General features: G+C 41.0%; 2 protein-coding genes across 2 annotated transcripts in view; one reads left to right on the forward strand and one right to left on the reverse strand.

Moving 5' to 3' along the window:
* The window catches only part of LOC138881126 (uncharacterized), an 85221-nt gene extending 74031 nt beyond the window's left edge, over window positions 1-11190 (reverse strand). Inside the window, exons 1-3 of the mRNA XM_070161327.1 lie at window positions 11057-11190; window positions 10031-10205; window positions 9859-9916 (exon numbers count right to left, since the gene is read on the reverse strand). Of these exons, the coding sequence (XP_070017428.1) occupies window positions 9859-9916; window positions 10031-10205; window positions 11057-11190 (367 nt within the window). The remainder of the gene's footprint in view (window positions 1-9858; window positions 9917-10030; window positions 10206-11056) is intronic.
* Window positions 11191-12219: 1029 nt separating this feature from the next.
* Window positions 12220-13699, forward strand: LOC104224170 (protein RADIALIS-like 5). Its single transcript, XM_009775755.2, has 2 exons — window positions 12220-12557; window positions 13575-13699. Exons 1-2 carry the CDS (start codon window positions 12316-12318, stop codon window positions 13600-13602), a joined length of 270 nt encoding a protein of 89 aa, XP_009774057.1. The 5' UTR covers window positions 12220-12315; the 3' UTR covers window positions 13603-13699.
* The last annotated feature ends 894 nt before the right edge of the window (window positions 13700-14593 follow it).

The following is a 14593-nucleotide window of genomic DNA, read 5'->3' on the forward strand; positions in this document are numbered from 1 at the left end:
CCAAATTTTCGGAAGATAAACAATTTAAACAGAAATAGTGTAATAAAACAGTATTTAAAAGTGCCGCTCGGCATACACAACATTAACTCTCAAGAACTAGTGCATTTTCCCAAAACCCGGAATCTCGTGAAACCACAAGCCTTGGAATATCAACCAGTGTCTAACTTCAGAATATCTAACAAAGAAAAGAAATACAGAAGGGCTAATACAATAGGGAGAGTAGAAAGGGACTCCTCGGTCTGCGGACGCGGCAGATATACCTCGAAGTATCTGGAATAGTCGCTTCGCCTCAAGGGTAATAGGACTGGGTCGAAGTATCTGGATCTGCACATTAAAAACATGTGCAAAAAGGGCATGAGTATACCACAACGGTACTCAGTAAATGCCAAGCCTAACCTCAGTCGCGTAGTGACGAGGAAGGTCAGGGCCCTACTGAGGTTAAATAAAATATAAAGTTCTATAGTGTAGAACAGAACAATATAAATAAGTACAGCAGTACAAGTAACACAAGATATAAAGGGCAGCAACAACTATTACAGAGGCAAGGTAAACATAGAATGAAATACGGCTCAACACCAAAATAACAATCGGGGATCTCCCATGATACCGTCCTGTAGTCCTAAATATACATATCCAATGGGTCTCCCAGGATACCGTCCTGTATTCCAACTCATAGTGCCCGGGGATCTACTGAAATGCTGTTCCATAGTCCCAAATGTAAATACCTAATACTGGGGGAATCTACCAGGTGCAGTCCCGTAGTTCTATATAACTGTTCAGGGGGATCTACCGGAATCCCACATCCTTAGTCCCAATGTAAATACACAGCAGCAACAGGAAAATATTCAGAAATGTCGAATTTTATATTAAGGCAAACAAGTAATTCTAGCCTAGCATGCTGCACAGAATTCAGGTAAAGCAGTTTGAGCAAATAAAACATTACATCATTTAGACATGCTTCCCTAATATAACAACAGGCTTAATAGTGCAAGTAATAAAAACAGGAAAAGAAATATACTAGTAATTACTTAATGAAAATCGGATTTCCAACAATTAGCACAAGTGCGCACTCCTCACCTCACGTACAAGGCATTTCAATTATCAATAATATCAAATCCTAAGGGGAAGGTCCCCCACACAAGGTTAGGCAAATCACATACCTCGAACCAGCTCAAATCAATCCAAAATCACGCTCTTGCCACGAGTACTCGACTCCAAATGGCCAAAATCCCAATGAACTCCTTTGAAAATCCCTCTTGAAAATGCTCCCCAAGGCTTCTTCCAGTTTGAAAAGAGGTGAAAATGGATAAAATTCGTGAAGGCAAGAATTTATATGTTTCTGCCCAGCTAATCCGCTTCTGCGGTCCCGCTTTTGCAGACAACATATCGCATGTGCGACAATCACTAACTCAGCCTTCTCCGCACCTGCGATTCCCCATTCGCAGATGCGGTACCGCTTCTGCGGTAAATCTCCCGCATCTGCGGATCCTGCTGCTCCTGCCCAATTCCGTTTCTGCGATGACAATGCCACTTCTGCGGCTATGCAACTGAGGAACCCAACCACATGTGCGGTTATGACAGAAGATCAGCAGCTTCAGCTACTCAACAATTCCCAATCCTTCCGACAACTTTCCAAAATCATCCCGAGGCCCCCGGGGCCTCAACCAAAAACACAAACAAGTATAATACCACTGTCCAAACTTATACCAATCCTTAAAACACTAAAACAACATCGAAACGATGAATCGCCCATGAATTCAAGCCTAAGAACTCCAAACTAAAAATACGCTTTCGATCAAAAAGTCTATCAAACCTTGTCTGAATGACCTGAAATTTTGAACACACGTCACATTCAACACTACAGAGCTACTCCAAATTCCGGAATTCCATTCCGACTCTCAGATCAAAATCTCACTATCGAACCGGAAACTTCAAAATTCAAATTTCGGTATTTCAAGCCTAAATTAACTACGGACCTCCAAAACACAATCTGAACATGACCCTATGCCCGAAATCACCCAACGGAGCTACCGGAACCATCGGAATTCAATTCCAAGGCCTTCTTCACTGTTCTGACTACTGTCAAATTTTCAACACTTAAGCTCTCATTTAGGGACTAAGTGTCCCAAAACTCTCCGAAACTCGAAATCGAACAACCCGACAATTCAAAATAGCAGAAATAAATATGGGAAAAGCAATTAATAGGGGATCGGGCATTAATTCTTAAGATGACCGGCCAGGTCGTCACATCCTCCTACACTTAAACATTCATTCATCCTCGAACGAGCATATAAACATACCTGAGGTAGTGAAAAGATGAGGGTAATGGCTGCGCATATCTTGCTCGGTCTCCCAGGTCACCTCCTCAACCGGCTGACCCCGCCACTGAACCTTCATGGATGCAATGTTCTTTGATCAACTTTCTAACCTGCTTGTCCAATATTGCCACTGGCTCCTTAACATAGGATAGATCCTTGTCCGAATGGACTAAACTTAAATCCAACACGTGCGACGGATCACCATGATACCTCCAGAGCATCTAAACATGAAATACCGGATGGACTCCTACTAAGTTGGGAGGTAAGGCAATCTCATAAGCAACCTCCCCAACACGCCTTAATATCTTAAAAGGGCCAATAAACCTCGGACTCAACTTCTATTTCTTCCCAAATCTCATAACGCCCTTCATAGGCGAAACCCGAAGTAGAACCCGCTCTCCAACCATATAGGAAACATCACGAACCTTCTGGTCTGCGTAGCTCTTCTGTCTGAACTGGGTTGTACGGAGTCTATCCTAAATCACCTTAACCTTCTCCAAAGCATCCTGTACCAAGTCTATGCCTAATAATCTGGCCTCACCCGGCTCAAACCAAATCACCGGGGACTTACACCACCTACTATATAAAGCCTCATACGGTGCCATCTAAATGCTGGACTGATAGATGTTATTGTAAGCAAATTCCGCCAATTGCAAGAACTGATCCCAAGACCCTCCAAACTCAATCACACATGCACAGAGCATATCTTCAAGAATCTGAATAGTGCGCTCGGACTGTCCATCCGTCTGAGGGTGAAATGGTGTACTAAACTCCACCTGAGTACCCAACTCATGGTGAATGGCCCTCCAGAACTGTGATGTGAACTGAGTACCTCTATCTGAAATGATAGAAACTGGAATACCATGCAGATGAACAATCTCCCCGGATATAAATCTCCGCTAGACGCTCCGAAGAATAGGTAGTACACACAGGAATGAAGTGTGCGGACTTGGTTAGCCGATCCACAATCACCCAAATAGCATCGAACTTTCTCAAAGTCCGTGGGATCCCAACTACAAAGTCCATGGTGATCCGCTCCCACTTCCACTCTAGAATCTCTATCTACTGAAGCAACCCTCCCGGTCTCTAGTGCTCATGCTTCACCTGCTGACAATTGAGGCACCGAGCTACAAACCCAACTATATCTTTTTTCATCCTCCTCCACCAATAGTGCTGTCTTAAATCCTGGTACATCTTCGCGGCACCCGGATGGATAAAATACCATGAACTGCAGGCCTTTTCTAGAATCAAGTCCCGAAGCCCATCAACATTGGGTACACAAATCCGACCCTGCATCCTCAATACCCCGTCATCACCAATAGTCACATCTCTGGCATCACCATGATGAACCTTGTCCTTAAGGACAAGCAAATGAGGGTCATCATACTGACGCTCCCTGATACGATCAAATAAGGAAGACCGAGAAACCCTGCAAGCTAGAACCCGACTAGGCTCCAAAAGATCCAATGTCACAAACTGGTTGGCTAATGCCTGAACATCCATCGCCATAGGTCTCTCCGATGTTGGTAAATAAGCCAAACTCCCCAAACTCTCTGCCCGACAACTCAAGGCATCGACCACCACATTGGCCTTGCTTGGGTGATACAAAATAGTGATATCATAGTCCTTAAGCAACTCCAACCACCTCCTCTGGCGCAAATTAAGATCATTTTGCTTGAACAGGTGTTGTAAGCTCTGATGATCAGTATAAATCTCATAAGGCACACCGTACAAATAATGGTGCCGGATCTTCAGGGCGTGAACAATGGCAACTAACTCTAGATAATGGACAGGGTAGTTCTTCTCATGTACCTTAACTATCTGGACGCGTAGGTAATCACCCTACCGCCCTGCATTAACACCGCTCCAAGCCCAATCCTCGAGGCATCACAATAGACCGTGTAAGACCCCAAACCTGTAGGCAATATCAAAATCGGGGTTTTAGTCAAAGCTGTCTTGAGCTTTGAAAGCTCGCCTCACACTCCTCCGTCCACTGGAATGGAGCACCCTTCTGGGTCAGTCTGGTCATAGGGGCTACAATCGATGAAAACCCCTCAACAAAACAACGATAATAACCCGCCAAGCTAAGAAAACTGCGGATCTCTATAGCTGAGGACAGTCACGGCCAACTCTGCACGGCATCTACTTTTTTCAAATCCACCTAAATACCATCACTTGACACCACATGGCCTAAGAATGACACGGAATCCAACCAAAACTCACATTTCGAGAACTTAGCATATAACTTCTTTTCTCTCAAGGTCTAAAGCACTGTCCTCAGGTGCTGCTCATGACCATCCCGACTCCGGGAATACACGAGAATATCATCAATAAAGACAATGACAAATGAGTCAAGACATGGCCAGAACACACTGTGCATAAAATGCATAAAGGTTGTTGGGGCATTGTTCAGCCTAAATGACATAACAAGAAACTCGTAATGACCATACTATTACCTGAAAGCACTCTTCAGGATATCTGGCTCCCGAATCTTCAACTGATGGTAACCTGAGCGCAAGGCAATCTTAGAAAACACACATGTGCCCTGAAACTAGTCAAACAGATCATCAATACAAAGCAAAGGATAACGATTCTTCACCGTTACCTTGTTCAACTGGTGATAATCAATACACATACACATAGAACCATCCTTTTTTTTCACAAACAAGACATGATCACCCCAAGGTAATAAACTAGGCCAAATAAAACCTTATCAAGCAATTCCTGTAACTGATCCTTCAACTCAGGAGGAGCTATACGATACGGAGGAATAGAAATGGGTTGAGTGTCCGGCAATAGATCAATGCCAAAATCAATATCTCTATCGGGCAGCATGCCCGGAAGATCAGCTGGAAGCACATCAGAAAAATCTCGTACTACTGGGACCGAATCAACTAAGGGGTATCAATACTGACATCTCTCACATAAGCTAAATGCGCGTCACACCCCTTCTCAACCATACGTTGAGCTTTAAGAAATGAAATAACTCTACTAGGAGTGTGATCTAAAGTACCTCTCCACTCAACACGCGGTACACCTGGTATAGCCAGCGTCACGATTTTGGCGTGACAATCAAAAATAGCATAATGGGGCGACAACCAGCCCATGCCCAAGATAATATCAAAATCTACCATTCTGAGCAACAATAAATTGGCTCTGGTCTCAAAACCACTAAGAGCAACCAAACACGACCGATAAATGCGGTCCACAACAAGAGAATCTCCCACAGGAATAGAAACATAAATAGGGGAACTCAAAGAATCCCGAGGTACACCCAAATGCAGAGCAAAATAAGAAGACACATAAGTGTAAGGGGAGCTTTGATCGAATAGAACCGTTGCATATCTGTGACAAACCAGTATAATACTTGTGATGACAGAATCGGAGGCAACAGCCTCGGTACGGGCAGAAAGGACATAGTATTGGGCTTGGCCTCCCCCTCTAGGGTGACCTCTACCTCCCCGACCTCCACCTCTAGCTGGCTTAGCAGGTGGGGTAGCAACTAGAGCTGTAACCATAGCCTGAGAACTCTGGCGGGCACGTTATGGCTGAGAAGTCTGCGGAGGTGCACCCCTACCAAGTCTGGGGAAATTCCTCACCATATGGCGTGTGTCACTACACTCAAAAAAATCTCTTGGAGGACGTGGCGGTTGTGACTGGCTCAGGCCAGGTCTGCTGGACTAACCTTTGAAAGCACCCCGCTCAGGAGGCGCGCTAGAAACCGGAGGTGCATAATAAGGCTCCTAAGGCCTAAGAGGAGCTGGAATACGACTGACTGCTGGAAGAGCTGAATGAACAAAGCAACTCATATAATCCCTACCATGACGACCTGCAACTAGGGCACGGGCACCAGAATAATGGCCCGACTCTCGAGACCTCTTGGCCTCCCTCTCCTCTCTCTCCCTCGCATGCATACTCTCAATCCTCCTAGCAATGCTCACCACCTACTGATAAGAAATATCCATCTCTAACTCAGGATCCATGCTAGACCTGATGTTGGAAATAAGGCCCTCAATAAACCGGCGAACCCTCTCGCGAACAGTAGAAACCAAGGCTGGTTCATGTCTAGCCAAACTAGTGTAACGGACAACATACTCTGAGATAGTCATATCACCCTGGCGCAAATGCTCAAACTCTGCGCGTCATGCATCCCTGAGGCTTTGAGGAACATACTCTCTCAGGAACAGATCTGGAAACTGAGTCCAAGTCAGTGAAGCAGCCTCATCCAAACTGTCTAACACATAGGTGCGCCACCACTCATAGGCGGCTCCTCGAAGCTGTAAAGTAGTGAAGGAAATCCCGCTCGATCCTGATATACCCATGGTACGGAGAATACGGTAACACTCATCTAGAAATCCCAGAGCATCATCCGATGCTAGACCACTGAATACATGAGGCTTGTACTTCTTGAACCTCTCAAGCCTTAGCTGCTCATCCTCGGAAGCCACTGCCCTATCCTCGGGCTGATCTCGTAGGCTGTATAGGAATAATCTCAGGGACCTGCTCAACATGCACTAGCTACTCAGGAGTACAGGAGGCAGGAGACTGTTCTCCTCCCCCGGCTTGAGATGTAGCTGTAGCGAGGGGAAGTAACCCTGCCTGAGCCAAAGTGGTGTACATGCTCATGAACTATGCCAGAGTCTCCTGAAGTGCTGGAGTGGTACTAGTAGTAGGCGTATAAAGTGCATGGACTCTGGCTGGAACTATTGGTGGTACCTCGATGGCAGCTCATACAGGTACTCTGGCTGCACCACGTGCACGTCCTCGGCCTCTACCCCGGCCTCGGCCTCTGACGGCTGCAGTAGGTGGCGCAGGTGCCTGATCATCTTGGGTAGCGCGTGTACTCACCATCTGTGAGAGAATAGAAGACAGAAGTTTAGAATTGTTATGTCAAAATCTCAAACGACAGGGAAATCAAATGAAGTGGAATTTTTCCTAACAGTTACATAGCCTCTCGTAGATAAGTACAGACGTCTCCGTACCGATCAACGAGACTCTAATAAACCGGCTTATGATTCATGACTCCTATGAACCTAGAGCTCTGATACAAACTTGTCACGACCCTGGTTCGCCCTCCGTGAACCATCGTGACGGCACCTAGTCTCTACAACTAGGTAAGCCTAAAATACGAAAGATAAACCAAATTTGCGGAAGATAAACAATTTAAATAGAAATAGTGTAATAAAACAACGTTTAAAAGTGTCGCTTAGCATACACAACATTAACTCTCAAGAACTAGTGCATTTTCCCAAAACCCGGAATCTCATAAAACCACAAGCCTTGGAATATCTACCAGTGTCTAACTCTAGAATATCTAACAAAGAAAAGAAATGCAAAAGGGCTAATATAATAGGGAGAGTAGAAAGGGACTCCTTGGTCTGCGGACGCGGCAGATATACCTCGAAGTCTCTGGAACAGTCACCTCGCCTCAAGAGTGATAGGACTGGGTCGAAGTACCTGGATCTACACATGAAAAACATGCGCAGAAAGGCATGAGTACACCACAACGGTACTCAGTAAGTGCCAAGCCTAACCTCAGTCGGGTAGTGACGAGGAAGGTTAGGGCCCTACTGAGGTTAAATAAAATATACAGTTTGACAGTGTAGAACATAACAATATAAATAAGTACAGCAGTAAAAGTAACACAAGATATAAAGGGCAGCAACAACTATTACAGAGGCAAGGTAAACACAGAAAGAAATACAGCTCAGCACCAAAATAACAATCGAGGATCTCCCAGGATACCGTCCTGTAGTCCCAAATGTACATATCTAATGGGTCTCCCAGGATACCGTCCCGTATTCCAACTCATAGTGTGCGGGGATCTACCGGAATCCCGTTTCGTAGTCCCAAATGTAAATACCCAATACTGGGGGAATCTACCAGGTGCAGTCCCGTAGTTTCATATAACTGTGTAGGGGGGTCTATCGGAATCCCACATCCGTAGTACAAAATGTAACAGACAAGGGGGAGGGGATCTACCGGAATCCCACATCCGTAGTCCCAATGTAAATACACAGCAACAATAGTAAAATATTCAGAAATGTCAAATTTCATATTAAGGAAAACAAGTAATTCTAGCCTAGCATGCTGCACAGAATTTTGGTAAAGCAGTTTGAGCAAATAAAATAATTATATTACTTAAACATGATTACCTAAGCTAATAACAGGCTTAATAGTGCAAGTAATAAAAAGAGGAAAGGAAACATACTAGTAATTACTTAATAAAAATCGGATTTCCAACAATTAACACAAGTACGCACTTGTCACCTCACGTACAAGGCATTTCTATTATTAATAATACCAAATTCTAAGGAGAAGGTACCCCACACAAGGTTAGGCAAGCCACTTACCTTGAACCAGCTCAAATCAATCTGAAAGCACGCTCTTGCCACGAGTACTCGACTTCAAATTGCCCAAATCCCAATGAACTCCTCTGAAAATCCCTCTTGAAAATGCTCCCCAAGGCTTCTTCCCTTTTGAAATAAGGTGAAAAATGGCTAAATTTGTGAAGGCAAGAATTTATATATTTCTGCCCAGCTAATCCGCTTCTGCGATCATGGGACCGCACTTGCAATCTCGCTTTTGCGATCAACCTGTCGCATCTACAACAATAACTAACTCAGCCTTCTCCGCACCTACGATTCCCCATTTGCAGATGCGGTACCGCTTCTGCGGTAAATCTCCCACATCTGCGGATCCTGCTGCTCCTGCCCAATTCCTCTTCTACGATGACAATGCCACTTCTACGGCTACGCACCTGCGGGACCCAACCGCAGGTGCAGTTATGACAGAATATCAGTAGCTTCAGGTGCTCAACAACTCCCAATCCTTCCAACAACCTTCCGAAATCATCCCGAGGCCCCCAGGACCTCAACCAAAAACACAAACAAGTCTAATACCACTGTCCAAACTTATACCAATCCTTAAAACACCTAAAACAACATCGAAATGACGAATCACCCACGGATTCAAGCCTATGAACTCCAAAACTCTAAAAATACGCTTTCGATCAAAAAGTTTATCAAACTTCGTCCGAATGATCTGAAATTTTGCACACACGTCACATTCAACACTACGGAGCTACTCCAACTTCTGGAATTCCATTCCGACCCTCGAATCAAAATCTCACTATCGAACCAGTAACTTCAAAATTCGACTTTTGTCATTTCAAGCCTAAATTAGCTACGGACCTCCAAAACACAATCCGAACACCCCCCTAAGCTCGAAATCACCCAACGGAGCTAAAGGAACCATTGGAATTCTATTTCGAGACCGTCTTCACACTGTTCTGACTACGGTCAAATTTCCAACACTTAAGCTATCATTTAGGGACTAAGTATCCCAAAACTCTCTGAAACTCGAAACCGAACATCTTGGCAATTCAAACTAGCAGAAATAAATACGGGGAAAGCAGTTAATAGGGGATCGGGGAGTTAATTCTTAAGACGACCGGTCGGGTCGTCACAAAATCACCCCCACACTTTTAAATATTTCAAATTAGGTTTATAACCCTTCCACAATTCATAAGGTGTTTTACCTGTTTTTCTATGTGGCATTCTATTTTGTAAGTGACATGCAGATAAAATAGCTTTACCCTACAAATTATCAGGAGCATTAGAACTAACTAACATAGAGTTCATCATCTCTTTCAATGTTCTATTTTTTCTTTCAGCTACTCCATTTGACTCAGGTGAATAAGACGGAGTTACTTCATGAATACTTTCATTATTTTCACAAAATTCATTTAAAGATAAATATTCTCCACCTCTATCTGATCTAATTCTCTTGATTTTTCTACTAAGTTGATTTTCAACCTCAGTTTTATGAGAAATAAAAGTATTAAATGCATCATCTTTATTTCTAAGCAAATACAACTTAGTATATCTAGAAAAATCATCAATAAAAGTCACATAATATCTTTTACCACCTCTAATCATAGTCTGCTTTAAATCGCCTAAATCAGTGTGAATTAAAGATAACAATTCAGTTTCTTTATTTATAGAAAAATAAGTTTTTCCTGTACTTTTAGCTTCAGCATATATTTCACACTTATTAATATTACTTGAGTCTAAACCAAATATTAATCCTACCGACTGCAGCTTCTTTATATACGCGACATTAACATGTCCTAGTCTAGCGTGCCACAAAGAAATTGACTCAACCATATAAGTAGAAGAAGATGCATTTTTATTGCCGGTATCAAAAATATTAAGCACAAATAAACCATGGTTACAATATCCATTGCCCACAAAAATATCATTTTTGGTCAATACGACCTTATTATTTTCAAATAAAGCCTTTACTCCAATATTTCCTAATAACCTCACAGAAACCAAATTGGTTTGGATATTAAGAACATGCAATACATCACTCAATGCTAGAGTTTTACCAGATGTGAGTTTGAGAAGATTTTTTCCTTCCCAAGAACGCGAGTTGTTCTTGGGTGACCAAGATAAATAAATTCTTCTCCTTCCTCAATTTAGGTGTAAGACAAAAAATTATTTTTGTTTGCACAAATGTGCCTAGTAGCACCAGAGTCTATCACCCAATCTCTCACATTGGCCACATGATTTATTTGGGAGATGACCGCAACAATTATATCATCCGCTTTAGTCAAATTTAATTTTGACTTAGCGAGATTATCATTTATCCCAACTCTTCTCTTGCATTGAGGTGCATTTTTCTTGAAGGTTTTAATATTATCATTGGATATGCAACCATGTCTATTCACATACCTGTGTTTGAACATTAGTGTCTGCCAAAGTTGTGGATGCAATAACGTATTTGCAACACCATGAATATCTGGCAGGACAGCTGAAACAGTAACAATAGAGACAACACCAAAATTGGTAGCACCATCCAAATTCATATTCCCGGAGATTTCATATAATCATGGTTTCTGTAATAGGTCAGTGCATTTAGTAAACTTAAATGTGCTCTCGTGACCCGTTTTACTATAAAGTTTTGATGTGGAATATTGAGTTTCTACTCTCTTGGATCAACTTTATTTTTTTAGTCAAGGTTAGCTTACGAGATCAGGAAATACAATCAACAGGAAAAGTAGTGTGTCAACATAAAAGATATTTGCTCAACTTTGAAATTAATGGTACTATACATGGATGATATTTAGTCTTACCACAACTAGTAATTGTGCAGAACGACGTTGATTAGGTTCCTACTTAACCAAGATCCATTAAAAAGTACCAGGTAACTTGCAACAAATTTAATTTCCATTTCTCATCTGACCACGGTCAAGAAAATTTTGTCAAACCAAATGAGGTTGCAATAATTGATGTCTGGTTCATTTTGGTTCGTACTTCCCTTTCATTTTGCTTTGAGTGTATGTATTACATGTTCGCTGTATAGAAAGATGGAATTTCGTTGTGATCTCGTGGTACTAATTCAGGCCCGGAAACTGCCTCTCTACCCCTCCGGGTAGGGGTAAAATCTGCGTACGTGTACTCTACCCTCCCCAGACCCCACTAGTGGAATTTTACAGGGTCGTTGTTGTTGTGGTACTAATTCAGGCAAAGACCATAATATTGGTTAAACCATGTACTCACATGGTCAGAAACTGATGTACAAGTTAAAGGATAACAAATTATTAAATTTGATGTAATAAATCAAGCAACATTTTTAGAATGAAAGAGCAGAAGAATATCTGTATAAATTTTCAAGTGGAGTAATATTTAATCGGTTTTGCACAACTATCTTAGGCAGTGGAATTGGAATTATGGAATCTAATCCTTAGCTAGGTGATCCACTTGCTGAGGATATTATAAAAGACAAGAAAGGCAGTAGATCTGATTAAAAGTAAGTATGTCCTTTCTATATATTCTCCCTCCTCCTCTGACTACAGAATATGTGTACATCCCCTCAAAGAAAAAGAATCCGAAACCTTTCTCTTCCAGCTTATAAGGAGCGAGTTTAGCATTCTCTTTCCCATGTCATCTCAGTATTTTTGTTTTTTGACTTAATAAATTAGTTATCAGTGATGGGTTCATGGACAACAAAGCAAAACAAGAGATTTGAGGAGGCGTTGGCATTATATGACAGGGATACTCCGGATCGCTGGCATAACATTGCGAGGAGTGTAGGAGGGAAATCAGCAGAGGAAGTGAGGAGACACTATAAGCTGCTTCTCAAGGATATTATGCAAATAGAAAATGACCAAGTACCTTTGCCCAAATACAAGCCTGCTCAAACCAATGTCAGAGCTTATGCTAATGAACAGAGGTACTGAAAAATCTCTGTCCCTAAGGCTAAACATGATTTCCTCATTGAATTAAATCAGACACCTATAGTCTAAGGAAAGACATAACTGTCAACTTCACGTATATGCTTATACGTATTTGATTTGCAGATATCTTACTGAAGGATGCAATTTTACCTTTTAACGTCTATTGAGCTTCCAACTGATAACATGAAATCTAATATTCCTACTTTCTTAAGATTACATGCATATGGTCCTATGTATACATCTTAATCTTGGACCAATATATTATACTACAAAACACCCTAGTTTCATAATTTTTTCTATCACCACATGATGCTCCAAATATTTTATTGGCTTCTTACATTCCTTGATAACCCTTTAAGCAACTCTAGTCTCTTCACAAGAAGATGATTTCAGGAGTGTTTACACGGATTACATTTGTTTGAGTGTTATACACTGTCAATACAAAAATATTTAGACAATTAGGTTACCTAGCTTAGAAAATTCAATATAAGCCTTAATTGATAGTATAACTTGGAAAAAATATTAACTAACCAGCTAAAGCTATCATAAGTTTAATTTCACTAATATATATATATTATAAAAATCTTTACACTGTATCAGCATGTTTTTAAGTCGGTGCCTCTTTTTTCTTCAAAATCCAATCCTGTCTCCTTGGAAGGATGATGATTTGGACATCCACATGCAATAAGTCTTGCCTGTCACATTCATATTTAGCTTATTATAAAAAAACATATTATCTTGCATTTCTTAATTACCACAAGTAGGCTATATATCTTCTATACATGCTCCCCCCCCCCTTTTTCTCTGCGATGCAATGTAAGAAGATGACAAAAACATGAGGAATAAGGGGTATTTCTGATCCAGTTGGCAGAAATTCTGAACGCAAGTTGATAATATTCCACTGCCTTATGCCATTAGTTAAAAAGTTTTCTTCAATTAGAAAAAGTATTAGTCTTTTTAATAATTAAATAATGTTGATCTACTCTTCCTAATTTTCTTTTTTTATTGAACAGGCTTCTCAAGAATCTAAAGCTACAGTGAGGAGAAACCTGCAGCGATGCTCAACAGTCAATACCATCAGACGTTCTGTACAAAATGCAATATGCAAAAAAAAAAAAAAAAAAAAAAAAAAAAAAAAGATCAGCATAATTAGCAAATTCATTTCTAAAGTGATTTGCATCTTACTTTTAGTCCTCCTAGCCTAATGTTTCTTTTGCCACTTTATATACCCAGTTTATGAAGAAAACAAAATGTACTAATATATCTTCGTGTGTGTTTTTGTTTAGTCCAAAATATGTAAATGAAACAAAATATGTTTCCTTTTCTCCTTCTCCTTACTAATACGTTTATCTTTCGGCCGCCAGACAACTAACCAAAACAGAGCGACACTTCCACTTTGCTTGCTTTATTCTTATTCTAATTGAATCCTACCTAAAGGAATAATTTAACTACGAAATTTTATGACTTAACGTAACTAGAATTAAAGCATATATATTTGAACAACATTGCTTCCAGAAACCATGTCTTAAATAAAAGAAGAAAATCTTGACCGTTCATTTAGTGATTGACCGATCCCTTCATTCCAATTGCCACGACAAAAAATGTAAAACTGGTAATAATAATGAAGGTGTGTGATCTTGCATGGGTTGCTTATTTACATTTTAAAAACATTAAAATGCTATGACCTCATATATAGATTACTGGGTCGAAAGGCAGGAAAATTCGTTTGACAAAGCAAAAAGGTAGAATGGAGATGCGGGGTATCGATACCCGTGCCACTCGCATGCTAAGCGAGCGCTCTAGCATCTGAGCTACATCCCCTAGACTGGCAGTGTCATTCTTATGATTTTATACAATTGTGTACAATTTAAAACAAATTCCAGATATTTAAGAGAAAATGTTAAACTTTGAAGTTTTAACATATATCAGACTCAAATCCATGAATACTAAGATGAGTTTTGGTGTATAAACGTATTTTTCATTCTAACTCCAAATACTTAAAGATGGAATTTCACCGATATGTGATAAGCAA

This window comes from Nicotiana sylvestris, chromosome 11 (assembly GCF_000393655.2).
Source record: "Nicotiana sylvestris chromosome 11, ASM39365v2, whole genome shotgun sequence".
NCBI classification, from domain to species: domain Eukaryota; kingdom Viridiplantae; phylum Streptophyta; class Magnoliopsida; order Solanales; family Solanaceae; genus Nicotiana; species Nicotiana sylvestris.